The sequence below is a fragment of the Callospermophilus lateralis genome, chromosome 7 (genome assembly GCF_048772815.1).
Source record: "Callospermophilus lateralis isolate mCalLat2 chromosome 7, mCalLat2.hap1, whole genome shotgun sequence".
Classification (NCBI taxonomy): Eukaryota; Metazoa; Chordata; class Mammalia; order Rodentia; family Sciuridae; genus Callospermophilus; species Callospermophilus lateralis.
The window spans coordinates 95,380,295-95,403,857 of NC_135311.1; the positions used below are offsets into that span (position 1 = coordinate 95,380,295).

At 37.3% G+C, this 23,563-nt stretch overlaps 1 protein-coding gene and 1 pseudogene across 3 annotated transcripts in view; one reads left to right on the forward strand and one right to left on the reverse strand.

Annotated features, from left to right (window-relative positions):
• Positions 1-23,563, reverse strand: part of Patj (PATJ crumbs cell polarity complex component) — a 345,826-nt gene that overhangs the window by 231,702 nt on the left and 90,561 nt on the right. For all 3 annotated transcript variants that reach the window (XM_076860270.2, XM_076860269.2, XM_076860271.2), the window contains exons 18-20: positions 20,935-21,144; positions 17,343-17,459; positions 15,163-15,570 (exon numbers count right to left, since the gene is read on the reverse strand). In XM_076860270.2, coding sequence (XP_076716385.2) covers positions 15,163-15,570; positions 17,343-17,459; positions 20,935-21,144 — 735 coding nt within the window. The remainder of the gene's footprint in view (positions 1-15,162; positions 15,571-17,342; positions 17,460-20,934; positions 21,145-23,563) is intronic.
• LOC143402930 (protein AF1q-like) lies at positions 13,226-13,499 on the forward strand (annotated as a pseudogene).

The window sequence follows — 23,563 nt, forward strand, 5'->3', positions numbered from 1 at the left end:
AAAACTTCTTCATTGTTAGAAATCTTGCTTATGCAAAACAAAAATATGAATTACATTTTTTTAATGGTCCTTTCTAAAATTTTTTTTTATAAAAATCATAAACAGACTTCACTGAACCTTCTTTCCCTTCAATGGTAAGAGAAGGTTTTCTTGTGAAATGGTATACTAAATACTACAGGCTTTTTTCAAATAAATTTTGAATATAAATATGGACATAATCACTTCGGATACCCAAAGGAGCCTAAAGAACATAGAATTCAACCCAAATATTATGTAGGGGTAAGAAAGGAGATTAACTACTTAGTTGTCTTGAATAAAATAAATAAGAATAAGCTATTAGCACAGACCTAGGCCAAAGGCCTGACTCTGGGGGACGCACTTCCCCCCCCCCCAAAAAAAAAAACAAACAAACAGAAAAGGTAATGGTGAAAAGCAGTAAAAAACTTCAGTCAACATGGCCGTGCTGGGAAGGCAAAGAAAGAGCCAACATCTTGGCCCTGTCTTGAGGTGCTGACAGGAGCTTCAGGTTTAAACAGAGAAGAATTGGGACAGGAGACAAGGGTCAAGCAGTCTTGGTCAAATGGTGGTCTGGTGGATGGAGGTTTTGGTTTTGGTTCTGAGAGGTGGCTCCAGAGAAGCCCTGAAGCTTCCACTCGTTGCTTGGGATGCTGATCTTTGGGACCTAGGACCCTGGGTGGGGGAGGGGCGATTTGGTTCCCATGATTTGATCACTCCTGTTTGAGGGGGCTGCATACCATCATAGGGTGATGGGATGATTTTCTGGAAGGGGTAGGACAAGGAATGAAGTCTTCCATGTGCCACTCCAGGGGTCTAAAACAAGATGCAGCAAATCCTGCCTCGACTTTGAAAGGGAATGAGATAGGTTACGTAAAGTTAGAGCTATAAACCCTGTAGCCTGCTGTTTAGATGAATACCCATTAAATGATTAACAAGCCTATGTGCAGAGCTGAACAGGGACCTGATCCAAATTTTAAAATAAAGGAGGAAACAGATTCAGGATGGAGGCAGAGATGCCAAGCTTCATCCTGCTTTCAGCTACCCACTGGGCACCTGCAGGTCTAAGTAAAGAATCGGGGCTTTTATCAAAACCGGCTTTTTTTTTTTTTTTTTTTGAAAAATTAATGGCAGTCCAGGCATAGTGGTGCATGCCCAGGAACTTAGGAGGCCGAGAAAGGAGGACCTCAAATTCAAGGCCAGCCTTAGCCAACTTGGTGAGATCCTGTCTCAAAATTAAAAATGAAAAGAACTAGATATATAGCTCAGGGGTAAAACATCCCCGAGTTCAATCCCTAGTACAAAAGAAATAAATAAAATAAAAAGTTAATAGCAATGCAACTGATAAGTAAAGGATTGATACCCAAACCTAGGTTTCAATATGATACATTTGAGAGGTTCAATCTTTAAGTAAACAAACTCAGTATTTTCCTTCTAAATCATGACAAAAATAGTAATTATTCTCTCAAGTAAATAATCCTGAGGCTAAAAAGATATTTTTAGATGAAAATTACATTATGAGTTATTACTCAGATACACAGAAAATGAGAACCAGATATTTTAAAATTGGCAAAGGACTATAATAAATATTTTTCCAAAGATTAAATAAAAATGGCCTCTAAATACATGAAAGATCTTCAACATCATTAATAGTTAGAGAAATACAAACCCAAACCACAATGAGATGGTATTTCACACTCATAAACACACACACACACACACACACACACACACACACAACTAGCAGACAAGTATTGGCCAAGATGTGGGAAATCAGAAAACTGCACTGCTGGTGGGAATATGAAAGACAGAATGGTTTCTTCAAAACAAATATGGGATCATCATTCGATTGCACAATTCCACCTCTCCTATATACTGGTGAACGTCCAACACCAAGACCAAAGCATTCTTGTCAGACTCAGACAATGTGGAGATGAGAAGTTAAGAAGGAGGAGGGCTCATCCCAGTCTGAGAGAAGGGCTTTTTCAAAGACTTTCTAAAAACCCCAAAGATATTTCCCCTTCATTCTAAGTGCACCCCATGCTTTACATACCTTACAAGGAGACACAAATTTCAGTTACAGAGTTCATCTTGAACATTCTTTAAGACCACAACCATTTAGATAACATGCTGTTCACAGAATGTTTGCCTCTATCAATGGGCATCTCCACTAATGAGCTGACCAACTCCTGCCTTGGGTCTCCAAGACCAGTCAGTGAACTTTGCATTCAAGTAGATTGTGTCAATTTGTCCCCCTTTTTTCTTTGGGGGGGGGGGGTAGAGGGGCAGGGGGAAGTATTAGGGATTGAATTAAGGGGAAACTTGACCACTCAGCCACATTCCCAGTCCTATTTTGTATTTTACTTAGAGACAGGGTTTCACCAAGTTGCTTAGTGCCTCCCTGTTGCTGAAGCTGGCTTTGAACTTGTGATCCTCCTGCTTCAGCCTCCCAAGCTGCTGGGATTACAGGTGTGTGCCAAGCAATTTCCCCCTTTTTAATAGCTTCCCCTTGCCTCAAACTCCTTGCACTCACCAACAGTTTTCTAGGACAAATGTATTCCCATTGCAATGCTCTGTCATTCCCAAATAAATAACACTGTTCTTTGGAGAGGCACTCTGATCATTTAGTTTGACAACCCAGAAGAGCAGCAGGAACTTGAACAGATATTTATTCCCCAATGTCCAAAACACCATTATTCACAAGGAACAAAGATGGAAACAACCCAACATCCATCAACAGATCAAAGAAAGAACAAAACATGGTGTATACGTGGGGAACTTCTTGGATATAAAGATTATTTTAAGCTAGGCTTGAGGTTGTGGCTCAGTGGTAGAGCACTTGCCTAACACATGTGAGGCACTGGGTTCAGTCCCCAGCACCACATAAAAAAAACTAAATAAATAAAGGTATTGTGTCCACCTAAAACTAAAAATATTTTTTTAAAAGATTATTTTAAGCTAAAGACATTTGTAATTTGGCAGATGCAGGAAAAAAGCAAAACAAGGCTTCTTAGAGCTTCCCTAACAGGATTTAAAGTACCAACTTCTTGAATAGGAGGCTGTCATCAGCTCCCTTGGGATGGGCCTACTCCAGGACTCACACCCACAGAAATCAACACGCTCACTTACCTCCATATTTCTTTTTTGTTCTAAAACCACATTTGCCCTTCCTAAGCAAACCCCTCTGTTACCCCCATAGAAACTCTTTCTTTTTCTCTTGTTAATGCTCGTAAGTCTTAATCACTAGCATAGAGGAAAAATTTTTTTCTCCTTGACATATACATAAAGGGAACAATATTCAGCCCCAAGAAAGAAGTTCTGACACATGCTATGACATGGATGAACCTTGAAGATATTGTGCTAAATGAAAAAGTCAGATGCATAATGATAAATACTATATCATTCCATTTGTATGAAGCAGTCAAACTCTTAAGCAGAAAACAGAATGGTGGTTGGTGTGATGGGATGAGAGAGGGGATAAATACCATTTATTGTTCCGTAGGTAAAGTGCTTCAGAGTGGGACGATTCAAAAGTTCTGGAGATAGGGGCAGTGATGGTTAAGAATAATCTAAGTATATTTAAGGCCACTGAATGCTATACCTAAAAATGATTAAAACATTCAATTGTGTTCTGTGTATCTTACCAATGATTAAAAACAAAACCAAAAAACAGATTTATAAACTTCATGATTTACCCTTCAACTAAGTTGAAGTATGAGAGTGATGGAGAAAGAGGAACTCCAAAGCAGTTAGGTAAAAATACTGCTAATATCTATGGCTTAAAATGAACATTACAACCAACATAGAAATGATAATATTTATCTACCCTTTTGGAGGGTACCCCCTAAGTAGATACTAAAAATCACATATTTATCAGACACTTGAATGTATTTCTAAAAATCTCTCAGGGCTTGCAATATTACATAATGTAACAAGTGGTGCATCCCTAATCTGAGAACCTGAAATCTGAAATGGTCCAAAATTTGAAAAGATCCTGTATTAAAATTTTTAAAATAAATAAAAAGAAGTGGGGAGGTAGCTCAGTGGTAAAGAAGCACGCCTGGGTTCAATCCCCAATACCCAAAATGTAAATGGATTTGATTTCGACTTGTGCTTCATCCTCAACATATCCATATCTATATCCAAACATTCTGAAATCCAAAACACTTCTAGTGTCAAGCATTTTGGATGTTCAACCTGTACCCAATGAAAAATTAAATTAAATTATCATTATAGGGTTCATCAATAATGAAAGGCGGACAAATGAAAACCCAAGCCCGACCGAGCCTGGAGCAGCAGAATTCAGGCTCCCGTTCGACTGCGTCTTGCAGACAAACCGCTGTGACTCAGCACTAAAGGATCCTGAACCCGCTGAAACAACTTGGCTTTTCCTGATCCTGCAGAGGTTAATACCAACCGAGCCTCCATAGGCAGTGGCCACAGGATTGAAACGTGGCTTGGGAGAGCCAGTCAGGACCCACCCGTTGCATCGGTCACCTGGCAAAGGGAACGAACTGTCACCATTCACATGGGATATCAACATGGCAGAGAACTGACCTCACCAGAATGCGGCAGAGGAGATAACTACATTGAAACCAGCAGCGGCAGGTGTGTAACCCGCTAGCCCCCCCTCCACAGAGCGGGGAAACCTCAAGGGACCCTCACAGCTCTCCCGTGAGCGCAATAGTCAGACCGAGGGAATCAGGAGTGGTGCAGGACCCACAGCGCGGGACCCCCGGCTACCGCTCCCACCAGCTCTGACAACTGAGGTCTCTTGCACCAGCTATCAGGGGCGTGGTTACCGGAGGGCAAGCAGAATACGCTGAGGGTTCTCAGCCCCAAGTTCCACAACCTTAGGGTCTGAGGGACTGGCAAACCGGGAGAGTGTGCCCAGTCGTTCAAGAAAATAGGGCTCCCAGGAGCAGCAGACCTGGCGTGTAGCCAGTATTGTGGTGAGCGTCACCGATGAACCGATGAACGGGGCCTGGCTGGAGCAAAAGTGGGGAAGTGACTAGACACAAGAGAAGGCCCTAGGCACTCAGGATTGGCGACCCGCCCAGTTGGGGAGGAGGAGCTGCTGCACAGTGATTGGTTCCCGCATATTGAGAGAAGCTTGGCCCAGTGGGCACAGCTCCACCTATAGGAAGAGAAGTTAATTGAACTCTAAGACCGTACTTAAAAAAAATTTTTTTTTATTATTTGGTTTTTTTAATTGTTTTTTATTTTTATTTTTTGATTTTTTTTAATTTTTAATTTTTATTTTTATTATTTTTAAAAATTTTTTCTTTTTTTATTTTCTATTTTTTCTTTTGTCTTTTCATTTCTTTTCAATTTCCTTATTCCCCTTTCCTTGAATTCTACCTGTTTACTCTCATTCTCTTTAGTGACTTCTTCCCTTTCCTTCTAATACCTTTCCTCCCAAGCATCACGACGCTGTTTATGTGTAATATACTAAATATGCATAGGTAAATGTTCCGAGGCATTATATAGTGCTACCAAGTCCCTAGCTACCCCAAAATACTCCAGACCATTCTCCTGTTAATATCCCTCGTCAGTAGAGCAACCTTCCAAGGTTGCCAAGAGATACCAACCTCAATACCATCACATCATTCGACCTAAATATAAGTCCCAAGACCAAATTGCAGACTGCTATATGCCATCAGAACCCGTACACAGTTTAGGAAATGAATGAATCTGCATTAAAGTGCAACAAAACTCATCATCTCTAGTCATAGTCTCCCATCACAAAAGAGAGACTCCAGAGACACACAAAACCAAATAAATTTATAAGAGTAAACAGTAACTCAGCAGTAAAACAGAACAAGAAGTAACATGAGCAGCATGAAAAAGCAAGGAAAAAAAGGAGTACAACCAATGCAGGAAAGCCTAAATATACAGGAGGACCTAGAGGCATCAGAAAAACGGTCAAATAAAGAACTCAAGGAATACCTTAGACAGATGGAATGGAATCTTAAGGAGGAAATGAGACAGCAAATTCAAACAATGAAAGAACACATTGAAAATGAATTACATAAACAGATAAAAGAAGCAAATAAGCATCTTTATCAGGAGATTAATTTTTTTTAATAATCTCTATCAATAATTCTAGAAATGAAGGAACTATAAACCAAATTAAAAATTCAAATAAGAGTATCACTAACAGAGTGGAGCAAGTAGAAGTCAGAACATCAGATAATGAAGACAAAATATATCATCTTGAAAAGAGTCTAGCCAACTCAGAAAGGCTGGTAAAAAATCATGAGAAAAACATCCAAGAGATATTGGGATAACATAAAAAAAACAAACTTAAGAGTCATCGGGATAGAGGAAGGTATAGAGGTTCAAACCAAGGGAATGAGCAACCTGTTGAATGAGATTATTATAGAAAACATGCCAGATATAAAAAAGGAAATGGATGTACAAATTGTAGATGCATACAGGACACCGAGCATAAAAAAATCATAGTAGACCAACACCAAGACACATTGTTATAAAGATATCCAATATACAGAACAAAGCGAAAACATTAAAAGCTACAAGAGAAAGGAGGCAGATTACATTCAGGGGTAAACCAATAAGGTTAACAACGGATTTTTCATCACAGACGATGAAAGCGAGAAGATCTTGGAACAACGTATTTCAAACACTGAAAGACAATGGATGCCAAAAACCAAGAATTTTGTATCCAGGAAAATTAAGCTTCAGGTACGACAACTGCTGGGAGCCATCAGCCAACGAAATGAAAATCTTTCCTGATAAACAAAAGTTAAAAGAATTTGCAGCCAGAAAACCAGCATTGCAAAGCATCTTGAGCAAAACACTACATGAGGAAGAAATGAAAAACAATAACCAAAACCAACAGTGGGAAGTACCTCAGTAAAGCGAGAGGGCGGGGGGAAAGCTAATCATGGAGAAACAAACTAAATTAAAATTTAAAAAAAGATAAATAATCAAACATGGTTGGAAGTACAAACCATATATCAATAGTAACTCTAAATGTTAATGGCTTAAACTCACCAATAAAGCGACATAGGCTGGTAACATGGATTAAAAAAACAAATCCAAAAATATGCTGCCTCCAAGAGACACATCTGATTGGAAAAGACATACACAGGCTGAAGGTGAAAGGTTGGGAAAAAACACACCACGCACATGGTCCTCGTAAGCAAGCAGGGGTGGCCATCCTCATATCGAATAAAATCGACTTCAAGACTAAGTTAATCAAAAGGGATAAAGAAGGACATTATATACTGTTAAAAGGAACCATTAACCAACAAGACAAAACAATTATCAATATTTATGCACCAAATAATGGTGCTGCGACGTTCATAAAACAAACGCTCCTCAAGTTCAAGAATCAAATAGACCACAACACAAAAATTATGGGTGACTTCAACACACCACCCCATTGGACAGATCCTCCAAACAAAAGTTGAATAAAAAAACTATAGAACTCAATAACACAATCAATAACCTAGATTTAACTGACATATATAGAATATATCAACCATCATCAAGTGGATATACTTTTTTCTCAGCAGCACATGGATCCTTCTCAAAAATAGACCATATATTATGCCATAGGGCAACCCTCAGTAAATACAAAGGGGTGGAGATAATACCATGCATTTTATCTGACCATAATGGAATGAAACTGGAAATCGATGATAAAAGGAGGAAGCAAAAATCCTACATCACATGGAAGATAAACAATATGTTACTGAATGATCAATGGGTTACAGAAGACATAAAGGAGGAAATCAAAAAATTCTTAGCGATAAATGAAAATACAGACACAACATATCAGAATCTATGGGACACAATGAAAGCAGTTTTAAGAGGGAAATTCATTGCCTGGAGGTCATTCCTCAAAAAAAGAAAAAAACAACAAATAAATGAGCTCACACTTCATCTCAAAGCCCTAGAAAACAAAGAGCAAAACAACAGCAAATGTAGCAGAAGGCAAGAAATAATTAAAATCAGAGCGGAAATCAACGAAATTGAAACAAAAGAAACCATTGAAAAAATTGACAAAACTGAAAGTTGGTTCTTTGAAAAAATAAATAAGATTGACAGACCCTTAGCCATGCTAATGAAAAGAAGAAGAGAGAGAACTCAAATTACTAACATACGGGATGAAAAAGGCAATATCACAACAGATGCTACAGAAATACAGAAGACAATTAGAAATTATTTTGAAACCCTATATTCCAATAAAATAGAAGATAGTGAAAACATCGATAAATTTCTTAAGTCATATGATTTGCCCAGACTGAGTCAGGAGGATACGCACAATTTGAACAGACCAATATCAATGGATGAAATAGAAGAAGCAATCAAAAGACTACCAACCAAGAAAAGCCCAGGACTGGATGGGTATACAGCGGAGTTTTACAAAACCTTTAAAGAACAATTAATACCAATACTTTTCAAGTTATTTCAGGAAATAGAAAAAGAGTTAGTTCTTCCAAATTCATTCTATGAGGCCAACATCACCCTGATTCCGAAACCAGCAAAGACACTTCAAAGAAAGAAAACTACAGACCACTATCTCTAATGAACCTAGATGCAAAAATCCTCAATAAAATTCTGGCGAATCGGATATAAAAACACATCAAAAAAATTGTGCACCATGATCAAGTAGGATTCATTCCTGGGATGCAAGAATGGTTCAATATACGGAAATCAATAAATGTTATTCACCACATCAATAGACTTAAAGAACCATATGATCATCTCGATAGACGCAGAAAAAGCATTCCACAAAGTACAGCATCCTTTTATGTTCAAAACACTAGAAAAACTAGGGATAACAGGAACTTAACTTAACATTGTAAAAGCTATCTATGCTAAGCCTCAGGCTAGCATCATTCTGAATGGAGAAAAATTGAAGGCATTCCATCTAAAATCTGGAACAAGACAGGGATGCCCTCTATCACCACTTCTATTCAATATAGTTCTCGAAATACTGGCCAGAGCAATTAGACAGACGAAATAAATTAAAGGCATAAAAATAGGAAAAGAAGAACTTAAAATATCACTATTTGCGGATGATATGATTCTATACCTAGAAGACCCAAAAGGGTCTACAAAGAAAGTACTAGAACTAATAAATGAATTCAGCAAAGTGGCAGGATATAAAATCAACACGCATAAATCAAAGGCATTCCTGGATATCAGTGACAAAACTTCTGAAATGGAAATGAGGAAAAACACTCCATTCACAATATCCTAAAAAAAAATAAAATACTTGGGAATCAACCTAACAAAAGAGGTGTAAGATTTATACAATGAAAACTACAGAACCCTAAAGAGAGAAATAGAAGAAGATCTTAGAAAATGGAAAAATATACCCTGTTCATGGATAGGCAGAACTAACATCATCAAAATGGCGATATTACCCAAAGTTCTCTATAGGTTTAATGCAATTCCAATCAAAATCCCAATGGCATTTCTTGTAGAAATAGAAAAAGCAATCATGAAATTCATATGGAAAAATAAAAGACCCAAAATAGCAAAAGCAACTCTAAGCAGGAAGTGTGAATCAAGCGGTATAGCAATACCAGATATCAAAGTATACTACAGAGCAATAGTATCAAAAACAGCATGGTACTGGTACCAAAACAGGTGGGTGGACCAATGGTACAGAATAGAGGACACAGAGACTAATCCACAAAGTTACAACTACCTCATATTTTGATAAAGGGGCTAAAAGCATGCAATGGAGGAAGAATAACATCTTCAACAAATGGTGCTGGGAAAACTGGAAATCCATATGCAACAAAATGAAACTGAATCCCCTTCTCTCGCCATGCACAAAAGTTAACTCAAAATGGATCAAGGAGCTTGATATCAAATCAGAGACTCTGCGTCTGATAAAAGAAAAAGTTGGCTCCGATCTACATATTGTGGGGTCGGGCTCCAAATTCCTTAATAGGACACCCATAGCACAAGAGTTAACAACAAGAATCAACAAATGTGACTTACTTAAATTAAAAAGTTTTTTCTCAGCAAGAGAAACAATAAGAGAGGTAAATAGGGAGCCTACATCCTGGGAACAAATATTTACTCCTCACACTTCAGATAGAGCCCTAATATCCAGAGTATACAAAGAACTCAAAAAATTAAACAATAAGATAACAAATAACCCAATCAACAAATGGGCCAAGGACCTGAACAGACACTTCTCAGAGGAGGACATACAATCAATCAACAAATACATGAAAAAATGCTCACCATCTCTAGCAGTCAGAAAAATGCAAATCAAAACCACCCTAAGATACCATCTCACTCCAGTAAGACTGGCAGCCATTATGAAGTCAAACAACAAGTGCTGGCGAGGATGTGGGGAAAAGGGTACACTTGTACATTGCTGGTGGGGCTGCAAATTGGTGCAGCCAATTTGGAAAGCAGTATGGAGATTCCTGGGAAAGCTGGGAATGGAACCACCATTTGACCCAGCTTATTCCCCTTCTTGGACTATTCCCTAAAGACTTTAAAAGAGCGTATTATAGGGATACTGCTACAACGATGTTCATAGCAGCACAATTCACAATAGCTAGACTGTGGAACCAACCTAGATGCCCTTCAATAGATGAATGGATAAAAAAAAAATGTGGCATTTATACACAATGGAGTATTACTCTGCAATAAAAAATGTCAAAATCATGGAATCTGTGGGAAAATGGATGGCATTAGAGCAGAGTATGCTAAGTGAAGCTAGACAATCCCTAAAAAACAAATGCCAAATGTCACCTTTGATACAAGGAGAGCAACTAAGAACAGAGCAGGGAGGAAAAGCATGAGAAAAAGAACACCATTAAACAGGGACAAGAGGGGGGAGGGAAAGAGAGAGAGAAGGGAAATTGCATGGTAAAGGAAGGAGACCCTCATTGTTATACAAAAATTACATATAAGAGGAAGTGAGGGGAAAGGGGAAAAAAACAAGAGAGAGAAATGAATTACAGTAGATGGGGTAGAGAGAGAAGATGGGAGTGGAGGGGAACGGAGGGGAGGGGGGATAGTAGAGGATAGGAACGGCAGCAGAAGACAACATACACTAGTATGGCAATATGTAAAAAAGTGGATGTGCAACCGATGTGAATCTGCAATATGTATACAGGGTAAAAATCGGAGTTCATAATCCGTTTGAATCAAATGTCTGAAATATGATATGTCAAGATCTTTGTAATGTTTTAAACAACTAATTAAAAAAAATTTTAAAAATTTAAAAAAAAAAGAAAACCCAAGCCCACCCTGATAATGTGGGTATAAATTGTTATCACTGTGGAAGGGAGGAAAAGACTCAGTACCCCAAGCAAAAATCCAGAATTATTTAAAGAAAATAAAGCTGCTCAGGACACATTATGGCTGAAATAATCAATGTTCTATAACATTAAGTAATATCATTAAATTAAAAATAGACCAAGAAATGAACATTTTACAGATTTAAAAATATGAATGTTTAAACAAAAAAATATGGTTATACATTTAAACAAAATAATTATGACTAGTCAATTTTATCTATAAAAGTTTATATATTAAGTGGGACTGATATTTCAGATTGTCTCTTATTTGGGGAAATAGAAAATTTTCTTTTTGTAGAAGAAACAGCGTAACAAGCAAATATGGTTGAACTGGTAAAAGGGGCAAAGGAAATTTAACACAGATTTAGTAATTAGGATGCAAGCACTTCAAATTGCAAGTGCTAACTGTTGTTTCCAATAAGGCTTTTAGAAACAATGCAGTAAGTGGTTACATTGGGAAAAGCATTAATATTACCTGATAATGATGTTTTTAAAACAGTAATGTTATGCAAATGAGTACTTTAGATAAGGATAAAATTTTGAGTGACAGTATGTATTCAAAAATGCTGTCTCAAATACCTAGAAAGAAAGATGATATATTTGTAAAACTGTGTTAAATTGTCAAAAAAGTGATTGTAGTAAATGTATGACATTGAATATGTATTGAAAGAATTTGAATAAAATAATATTAAATGTGAGAATAAGAAAAAATTAACATGTTTTAAAATATAAATGTTTAACTAAACTTATTAAGTAAATATTATGAATATATATTCAACTATTTCATCTATAACCTTAAAAGTTTATATGTTAAAAAGCACTGATATTTCAAGTTGCCTTTTATTTAAGTGAAAAGAAAATTTTCTTTTACAGAGGAAAAAACAGCCATTACAAGTAGGTATTTATGAATATTCAGTGATCTCTAATTCTGACTTGCTAATATAACTGCATAATTCATCTGGGGCTGAGTACTTAGGATGTAGGAGAGGAGCTGGCGAAGACAGAAGGCGGCAAGCAGGGTCAACGGCCCACACTGGCCCATTGTGCATCACCTCTTCCCTCTCTAGGACCAACACAAATTCCAAAAACATTGTTCCTTGGTAGACTGCCCAGGGCCCTCTACCACAGGGAAACTTCAGAAGTCCCATAGATGCAGCTAGCAAACAACCTTGCCCATAAGAGAGACCCAAAAGATTAGCAGGAGGAGAAAAGGAGGAAATCTTTTTTATTTGAGGGCAGGAGGGGAAGAAACCACCTCCATTGGCCCTATGGGAGAGAAAAGAAAGGCCTGTCTGCACATGGCCTTGGGAAAGATGCCAGCCTCTGCAGGCAGCATAGCCCACTGCATCTGAGTGCACTGCTAAGCTGGTTTTCTAAAAGCATTCCTGTTCAGTAACTTTCTTTTCATTTTCCTAAAAATTAATTCAGGGCGGGAAATAAACAAAAATAAAACATTAATAAATGTCCCTAATAAAAAATTTCAACTTGAGACTGGTTAACTATAATTTTATAAAAAAGTAAAGTTCACTGGTGACTTAATAGCAAGGACAAACCTATTAAAATATAACACTCTCCTGACAGATTATACATAGACAGTATCTCAAACGCAAAGATGATTTTCTAGTGTACACTGCTTTTGAGTCACATAGAACACAGAGGACACGGAATGGCCAAGATACAGAAAATGTAGATGAAACCTGGCCGGCTCCAAGCTGAGCACATAGGTTTCCCAAGGACTGCTGAGGCACTGCAATTTAGAGAAACATGGGAGGGGCCTCAACAGCCCCTAAAGGCTGCTGCTCCTTCCAGGTATACAGGAGGATGTGGACACCTTGACCCAGGAGCCCCTGAGGCCCTCCCTCCATCTTTGGAACACGCTAGTAATTCATTGATAACAGGAAAGTATGAGGGATCTTGTGAGTAGCCAGTACAGCTCCTTTCTTTTCTGGAGGATGCCTATATCAGAACTGGATCTGTTGGAGCTGGAAGGCCTGGGGCTGTCAGATATATGCACCTACAAAGATCAAGGACAGCAGCACTGGCAAAATGACTGGGCAAGAAACAGGAGCAGAGCAAGAGAAAAACCCAGGAGGTGGTACCCTCCTAGAGTATAGAACATTCAACTTCTGGAGAGCTCCCGTTGCCAGCATCCACTTCTTGGAATTGAATTTGCTCTAAGGCCAAGACTTATCTCTCCCACCACCTTGCCCTTATTGTCTTCTCTTTCAAACCCCTTCCTTCTCATTCCTTTCCCAAATTAATCTTATTCTCTAGCCTCTATTGTGTGGTGGTGCTGATGAATTCTGCCAGTTGATTTTTATTTATTTATTTATCTATCTACTCCATTTCTTTCAAAAGCCCTTAAACTAAAGTAAAGGGTTCAAGCAATCAAGTATTGGATCATAGAAATCCCATACCAACTCCCTGGATTATTAACCCCAGAAAACAGGCTTTGTGGAGGCATCAGGGAGTAGTAAAGAAGTACAAAATGGATGACAGTTTTGATTCCAGTTTTAATCAGCTTCAAAGATTGCTCAAATCAGAGGGTAAAGCACTTGCTTGGCACATGTGAGAACTTGGGTTTGATTCCTAGCATCACACAAAAGAAAAAGATTGCTCAAACCTTTGTAGTTTCCTATGGTTACCAGTAAATTAAGTATTTTTCCCAGGGTTAATGAAAACCTTCTAATTTTTAAGATGATTTGCCACAACAGAATGGCTTCCAAAATGCTAAGGTGATTATCTTCTTTTTTAATTCTGTTCCTTCTTATAATACATTATTTTCCCCAGAGAAATTGGGGGAAAAGGTATAAAACAAGAGGAAATGATACATTATAAAAAATGCAAATATGGGAAAGCACTAAATCATTTCAAAATAGTTGAAATTTTTCCCTTCCAAAAAGTGTTCTTTGTTTTCTACAGTATTGAGGATTCAACTCAGGGGTGTTCTACAACTGAACTATATCCTGGCCCGTTTGTTTTATTTATTTATTTGTTTGTTTGTTTGTTTGTTTTTGAGATAGGGTCTAAGTTGTCCATGCTGAACTTGAACCTGTGATCCTTTTTTCAGCCTCCATAGTCCAAAAGGATGTTCTTCAGCTTATTCACTTACAACTTTGCCTCTAATTGTGGGATGATAATTCTAGCTTAGGAAAATCAGATTTCAAATCTTAAGAAGAAACCTTGCTATTAAAATAATCTGTAAGGTTCTGATTTAGCCTTCTAAAAGGCATAAGGTTTGATCCTGAGTATTTAGTCTTGCCTCCTCCTCATTTGCAATATAGGATACCACAGGCACAATTCTAAAGCTACCTTAAGACCATGAAATAAATAATGACATTCTGCCCCTACACCTTATTCCCACTCCTTCCAAAATTACTGCTGCTGATTTGTGCTGCTGTTTACTCATTTATTTAATAAAGACATTCAATCCCCCCTAAAAAAAAAAGATACAATGTGTTTTTCATTAATGTTGCCTTGATTTTCCCTGACAAATATACCATGTAAGAAACACATAGCCACTTTCTCCCATAATTGGAATTTAAAAGAAAATCACAAATGTTAAAAGAATTCTTCTTTGAAATAAGAAACCAAGAGAAAAACATCACTAAAAAGCAAAGCAGAAAGAAACCCACTGTGACACCAAGGCAAGTGAAGCTCACAGATTCCCAAGAGACACTTATGCTCATGGCCACACACAATGTGGTACATCTTAGAGCAATCATCCATCCATCATAAAAAGATCCGCTGATGTTTTGGTTTTTTTTTAACAGCTATGAGAGTTAGGGATAGGCGGGGGGTGCAGAGGGAAGGATGTGGGAGCAAAGTCACAATGCCTCACCGTGTGGTCAGGGCTGTAGCTGTACTGCTGTGTCCCCTGGGAGTACATGCTCATCATGGGTCCTGCATTCTGAGCCTCCGGTGGTTCGCCAGCTGAGTGGCTATCATGTAACCACTGTGTACCAAAGTGGAGTTCCTGCCTGGAGGGCACAGGAGTGGCCTCTTGAACATTAGAAGAGGTATATAACTCCATAGACTGAAATTGATCTTGATATAGTTCATATTCTTCATCAACAAGCATTTCTCTTTCTCCACCCATTTCCTGCAATTGAGGAGTCAGAAATTCGTGCATTTCCCAGGCTTCTTGGCTGTTGTCTACTTCTTTTTGTTGAGATTGGTAAGAATTTCCCAAATCTAGAAATGGCTCGTCCACAAGTTCTTCTTTAAAATAGGGTTCATCTCTAAATCCCTGTAAGGAAAAGTTGCAACAAATGTTAAACTGCACCCGTCTTAGAGCTGCAGCATGTACCTTTACTGGAACATTAAAATGGTGCCATAGCTGCAGTGCACCACCTCATAAGCACTGCATGGCGGACACAATCAGGAGCTATATTTCTCCATCAAAAAGAAGAAATAGAAGGTCACTTCCAAACAACCCACAACCCAGAAAAAGGACAAACAGTAAAATAAGAGGTAGAAATCTGCCCTTGGCAAGGTGAATGACTACTCTAAAAGGTTCATTATACATTAACCACCTGAAAATTCTCCACTGGAATTGGGAACTTTGTCAACTGCCACACTAAACATTTGATTCATGTACTCAATATAAAAAGTAGTACATAAATACAAAAACTAATACTTAAGAAAGCAAAGACTAAAAAATCAGGATCATCAACCTTAAGTAACTTTAAAAAAATCACAGCTATTCAATGTTCAAAAAATAGGAAGGATAGTAGAATGAAATAGACATTATTATTACTATGTATATGTATGTGAATGCATGACCAATGTGATTCTGCAACCTGTATACTCAGAAAAATGAGAAATTAAATCCCATCTGATTCAAATGTATGTCAAGATCAAATTGTACTGTCATGTGTAACTAAGTAAAACAAAACAAAAAAAAAACACAAAAAAAATTATAAAATAAATGGGCAGTATATCTCCACTACTTTTAAGTATGATTCATTTGTGTCATATAAATATATTTTTCATCTATGCTGCAAATGCATAAGAAAAAGAAATGAATACAATATGCTTTTCAATTAACTTATAATTTCACTAATTAGAAGCCAGTACATACCACTGAAACTAAATATTTCTACATGTGCAGAAATTTTATTGAGTTTCTGGCTAATGCCTAATGTATATATGGATTTGCAGAGCCCCTGACTTAACCCTGGGGAACCTGTCAGTGCTGAGCCCAGTGAGGCCCAATTCCTTCTGAGACATCAATGATAATTCCTATCCTAAGTATTATGAGATATAAATGCCTGGGATAATTCTACTCTTTCCCATTGCTTTCTCCCCACAGCTCAACATCATCACGATGAAGCTTTTAAATTAATATAAATTCAATATCAAATAATGCAACCTGGTTATGTGAAAAAATAAACTTTAATTAGAGGGTACATTTGAACATATCACATAGATATGAAATTTTAACCAGAAAAGTCTAGTCTTTTTAAAAAAAATGTAATGGACATTACAGGAACACCCATCAGTGTGAGACACTGTCAACACGGTTGCCAAGAATGTCACCAGACATGAGTTATCAAGCAAAGCAAGCCATACTTTAATTGCAAAGAATAAAACACAATTTATTTTAAAAATCAAGAGGAAAACTTCCAAAATCACTTTCTACAATTATAGCCTAAAGTGGGGTTTGACTAAAGAAAGGATTCAAAATGAAATTTTTTTTGTATAGTTCCATTTTCTACAGCATTTAAAATACATGTCTATTTTCAACAATATGTTCTCCTCCCCAAATTTGAGGATTATATTAGTGAAACAAAATAAAATGTTCATTCTTTGAAAATGCCCTACATATTCCTTGTATCATTTTAAAGAGTCAAAGTAATACAGGAAGGAAAAGATTTCACTTTAAAAATAATAATAGTAACAAGTGAATGGGGATTCTTTAATTTGTATCTACTTAACCAGGGAGTGGGACAAGCTTTGTCTTCTTTAGAAAAACCTTAGCTCACAGCAAATCATTCAGATGGGAAATTCACTACATACCTTGGGTGCTTCAAGTATTAAAGATGAATTCATATCAAGAATTGTTCCTGGAGGTTCAGTCTTGTCTTCATTACTGTTTGAATGTAAAATGTAACAACTTTCTTCTTTCTCATCTTCCTGAAAATATAAACCACTTTCATGAGTTTAGCTTCAAACTTTCTTCAGATTAATTCTCATATTGTACAAGTACACAACAAAATTTATGCAAATTGTTTCATTATAACAAATTTACTTTCGTAATTAAAAAGAAAGATGGGCTGGGGTTGTGGCTCAGTGGCAGAGCGCTTGCCCAGCATGTGTAAGGCCCTGGGTTCAATCCCCAGCATCACATAAAAATAAATAAATAAAATAAAGGTATTGTGTCAAACTACAAATAAAAAATTAATTTAGAAAATAAAAAAAGGAAAGAAATATTTAGGTCAGGGCTTCTCAACTTTAAGTATCCCTTAAAGAAAAATTACTTGGTAATTTATATATATAGCTATATATTTATATGTATATATAGGTATATGTTTAAGTACTTTAAACATACTTAACACACTAATTAATGTATTAATACATACTCTAAAAAGTGGGAGCTCATACTAACTCTACTTTACTGATGTAGAGAAGGGAGCACAGCCATTTGCCCCATATCGCACAGCTGGTCAGTTACATATCCAGAATGCGAACTCAAGCTGCCTGTCACTGAGCTTTGTGCTCCCAGTCACCATGCAGTCTCCAACTTACAGATGAGCAAGGTGGGTGCTAGTGAGACTAAATGATTGGCCCAAACACGGGGCCTTGCAAACCACAGAGAACTGAGCAAAGCCCACAGCTGTCTAGCTCAGAGTTCCATTGCCTGTTCTGTCCTTTTCATTCTGAGAATGATGCAATTTTTAAAGTCAGCTTATTCATTTTTTTCCTTTTTTTTTTTTTTTTTTTTTTTTGGATCTGGTATATTCAAGGTAAGTTTGCAGAAAAGAGGAGACAAATCACATTTGTGGTTAAGATGAAAATGTGTAACTGAAACTATACAGGTCTAAGTATTACATGTCATATACCTTAATAAAAATAATTTTGTTCTCCTAACTATTATATGTACACATTCTCTTGGCCACAACCTGACTTAGGATCTTCTTATTTACATTCTCTATCTCCATTTCTTCTATGGATTAAGTAAATCCTCAGTTAACATTAGCTACGCAGCCACCATGTACAGTAAGAAAGGGACAGGGACACAGACCTCAGAGGAGATCCATTTCTGGTTTCTTGAATCTACAGCTCCTGAGTAGTTTTGCTAAAGGAACCCAGATTCTTAAGAAGGAATTACTTATGTTTTAAAAAAGAAAAAAGTCTTGAAATTGACCTTTCTCTCCATCCCTTTACTGGCCTCCCACTCCTAAGTCTGCTGGCAGCCTTGGATCCACTAAGGGAGCCCTGGGCAAAGTTCCACTCCACAATTATTATGTTCCAAAACACTCTTAGAGCAAGGCCCTGGAGTCTGAGGTTTCTGCAGCTCTGACTGCCAGAAATCACCCAAGAATCCACACCTTTTTGGTACTAAGTCCCATTATTGAGACTGCTTCAGAATTCCTAAAACTGCTTAATGGTACAGGCTGGGTTGCGTAAGTCCTATAGGACTATCTGTCTTGGGATGTTTCCCATGTGGTGACAAAATTCTAGCAAATAATCACCCGGATAATCTAGACAAAGTTCCTGCTACACCTAAAATAACAAGGAGATGAGGTCCCATGAAAATATTCTTGGATTTCCCTTCCTTAATTTGTCCAAAAATCAAACCAAGCACTTCATGGTGTGTTACCTATGGGTTAGGATAAAACACCAAATACACAAAAAGTCAAGAACCTGATTTACCTGTGTGTTAGATTATATTTTGAAACACTTAAAGTTTCTGTTAAGTGTAATATACAGGCCTTTTTATGTGTATTACATGAAAAATAAAAAAACTTAATGGGGCTACGGGAGCAGCTCAGTGGTAGAACATGTACTTAGCAGGAGTAAGGCCTTGGATTCAGTCCTCAGCAGCAAAAATTTTAAAAAGTAATACACTGAGGTTTCTTGGAGCAAAAATAGGTGTAATACATGAACCTTTATTTATATATAACTAGCTAGCTAGCAGAGTACTTATGTTATTTGGGCAGTATATTGAAGTATTACATAGATTAAAGAGTTTTAGAATTCAGAAAGACCTTAGAAGTTCTCTAGACTTGTTCATTCTTCTCAGAAATGAAAAAAAAAATTAGGTTACTAAAAGAAAAGTAGTATACCTGTTGATCAAATTACTAGCACAAAGTTTCTCAAAATATAAAACTTGGCCTTTACAGAGGTGACCCACTGAAGAGGGAGATTTGTAAATAGTACATCAGAATTTCTCAATCAGAATCTCTTGAGGGCAGAACTCAGAAAATTGCATTTTAAACATCTCCCAGGTAATTTTTATGTAAAATTACATATCTTTGAGTTTGAAACCCACTGGGCATTATAACTCTGAGCAAAGCTAGCAACAGAGTTCATGTTTCCTAAAATCCAGTCCAACAACCTATCACAACCAAGCTGTTTCAGACATGCTACCTACAAATTAAACAAGGAACAATACAATCAAACAGCAGCACATGTTCCTATAGCCAGGAACACAGGGTCTGAAGCAGCCTGGCTGAGTTCATATTCCAGCTCTGCTTCCTGCTAGCATATGACCTTGGGTCAGCTACTCGACTCTCTTGTGCCTCCACTGACTCATTTGTAATGTGAGTACAAAAGGGTGACCTTTAAAGTTGCTTCAGCTACTACTACATGTGGCTTCTACATATAGTAGACTTAAAATATTGTCATTAGTAAGCACTCTTTAATATTTTAACATCAACTGAAATTATTATTATTATTATTAATATATTAATATTTTTTGTACAGGGGACCTTAACAGCACCATAACTGAGGTACCCTTCTGTCAGGAAGACTGACATGACATAGTACATTAAGCAATAAGACAGCTTGATCATATAGAGGTTCTGGGTGCTAGGAGTCATCGGGTACTCTGACGATAGCTGGAAAAGCATTAATGTCTCATTGTCATAATGTTAAAATGATGTGGTTGACTGGACTTCAACTTATTGTACTATCTTAACATCATTCCCTAATGAAAGTTAACATGTAAACATACTTACTTTAATTTGCATTAAGGAATATGATGGAAACTTAGATTCTGTGTGCAAAACATGAAGATGAAAATAGTAAAAGTGGTACTAGTAAGACTAGTAATGCTAACAGCTAGCAGATATATAGTAATGTGCTCAGTAAGCACCTACTGAAGATAATATTCTTTAAACCCTCAAACCGTATGAGATAGACATTATTTTTTCTGATGCTATAAGTCAAGGACATTAAGAAACTTGACTATGATCAAAGATGCATTAAGCAGTGGAACAGGAATTCAAGGTCAGGTGTATTTGCCCCCAAAGTCCATGTTCCTAACTGTTTCAATACTATTTCCTATGTTAACAAATTTCAACACTTAGGCCAGACATATTTATCTCCAAAATCCAGAACTACTGCATTATCATTTCTTCTTATATTAACAAAATTCAACACTTACCACCAAAGGCTTACAGATGCCAAGGTGTACAGTGCCTGGAGGCACAGCCTTCAGTACCTCCACAGCTTCAGCAAGTGTGGTATTGTCCAAACAGTATTCGTTGACTGAGACCAGGCGGTCTCCAGGTAAAAGTTCTCCACTTCTTTCTGCTACACCATCTGCTACCAGGGACCGGATCACAATCACTGATCTTGTGGGATCTAAAGGGTCCTGTGAGTCAAGCAAAGAACAATGAGCTGATTCCCTGTAAACAAATATTCAGGCTTGCTATGGTTTAGATGTAAGGTGTCCCTCAAAAGTTCATGTGTGAGACAATGCAAGAAAGCTTAGAGGCGAAATAACTGGGTTATGACAGTCTTAACCAAATCAGTGAATTAACCCCCTTAACAGGAATTAACTGAGTGGTAACTATAGGCAGGTGGAGTACGACTGGAGGAGGTGGGTCACTGGTGGCATGCCTTTGTATCTGATGAGTGGAGTCTCTCTGCTTCCTAGTGCCATGTTCCCAACTGCTTTTCTCTGCCACACCCTTTCGCCATGATATTCTGCCTCATCTCAGGCCCTGAGGAATGGAGCTGCCTGTCTTTTGACTAAGACCTCTGAAACCATGAGCCCCCAAATAAACTTTTCCTCCTCTAAAATTGTTTTTGTCAAATCTTTTGGTCATAGCAGTGAAAGAGCTGACTAAAACAGGACTTAAGACAGTGTATTTTTAGTGAATCTCATATATTTATTCCATATATTTATTCTGGTAACATTTTTCTAAATCTCTCTATACATCCACAAAAATATTAGCTTATATCAAAGTAAAGATATACCTAAACAGTTTCAATTTAATTTCTGCATGCTCAGTCACATATCAAAGTCTTTTTAAAACTTTTGTGACTGACATTTTGTTGGACCATGAGAGGTCAGCAAAGAGTTGGGCAAGACTATCTGATATTCTCAAGCACTGTCACACTCTGGATCAAAGACAAACCCATCTATGACTTCCAACTATGACCCCTCTTAGGCCATAAGTAGGCTCTAAGAGAAACATTATGGGAAATGGCACTCCATTCTTAAATACTTATCAGTAGAGCATCCTCTCATGAAACCACTTAAATTCAGAAAAGGCATGGAAACAATAGCATATTTCACTGAATTAAAATATATATATATATATATATATGTCAGGAATGGTGGTGAATGCCTGCAACCCCAGTGGCTCGGAAGGCTTGGGCAGGAAGATGATGAGTTCAAAGCCAGCCTCAGCAAAAATGAGGTTCTAAGCAAGTCAGTGAGACCCTGTCTCTAAATAAAATACAAAATAGGGCTAGGGATGTGGCTCAGTGGTAAGTATCCCTGGATTATTCCCCAGTACCAAAAAATAAAAATAAAAAAAATAAAAAATATACACACACACACACACACACACACACACACATATAAAACAAAAATTAAATTAAAATATTTATTCATTTAGGGTTAGGGTTGTAGGTCAATTATAGAGTACTTGCCTAGTATGAACAAAGCCCTGCATTAAATCCCCAGCAACATACAAACACAAAGTATACTGAAAAATAACATGCAAAGTTATGACACGGTTATCTGGCCCTGCATCAGAACTTTTCTAATACACAGAAATGAACTCATGAACAAAACCAACGTATGAATCTTTTTCATCCAGTGAGAGAATCCCATATTTCTTTTCATTAAGCACTGAAAAAAACCAATGATGTGGGGCTGGGGATGTGGCTCAAGCGGTATCGCGCTCGCCTGCCATGTGTGCGGCCCGGGTTCGATCCTCAGCACCACATACAAACAGAGATGTTGTGTCCGCCGAATACTAAAAAATAAATATTAAAATTCTCTCTCTCTCTCTCTCTCTCCCTCTCTCTCTCTCTCCCTCTCTCACTCTCTCAAAAAAAAAAAAAAAAAAAAAACCAATGATGTTATCAATACATTTGGTTAATTTTAAAAAAACAATTCATAACTCCTTTAATGTTTACTTTATCCAACAAATAGATACAAAGCATTTGCTCTGGTTTGCTTTGGTCTGTCTCTATTGTCTCTGCATGCACATATTGTCTCATATAGGGAAGAGACTCTACTTCTGCCAGCTTTTGTTAAATACTTCCTGAGTGACTAGAGGAAAACTGCCAGGTTTTATGTAGAATTATAAGATTTTGGAATTAACAAAGTGAAGATCTGTCACATTCCCGGCTCTTTTTGAAGGGGCTGGTGGCTTTTTTGAACTTTTCTGATCTAGTTTTCTGTACCTCTATGTTTTAGACATATAAGGTTCATTTCTAATGCACTGCACTGAATTTTAAACAAATCTACCATATTTAAATCAACAAAGACTACAGAGCTAACTCCTTGGGGAAAAAAAAATAATGTCTTCAGTTTATTTTGCTTTTCTCAACTAACCTTGCCTTCCCACCCCCAGCTAAGAGACCCTTGGTAATTTTCTACATGCTCTAATATTTAGTGCCACAATTAATGAACAGAATTAAAAGTAAAAAAATAGTCAAGGGAATGCACTAATAAAGTACACAGTGTTAAACTATAATTACACCAATATTTTCAAGCAGAGGGAGCTATTGCACAGGAAGAGAACAAGAAGGAAAAAAGAGCGTGGTGGCAT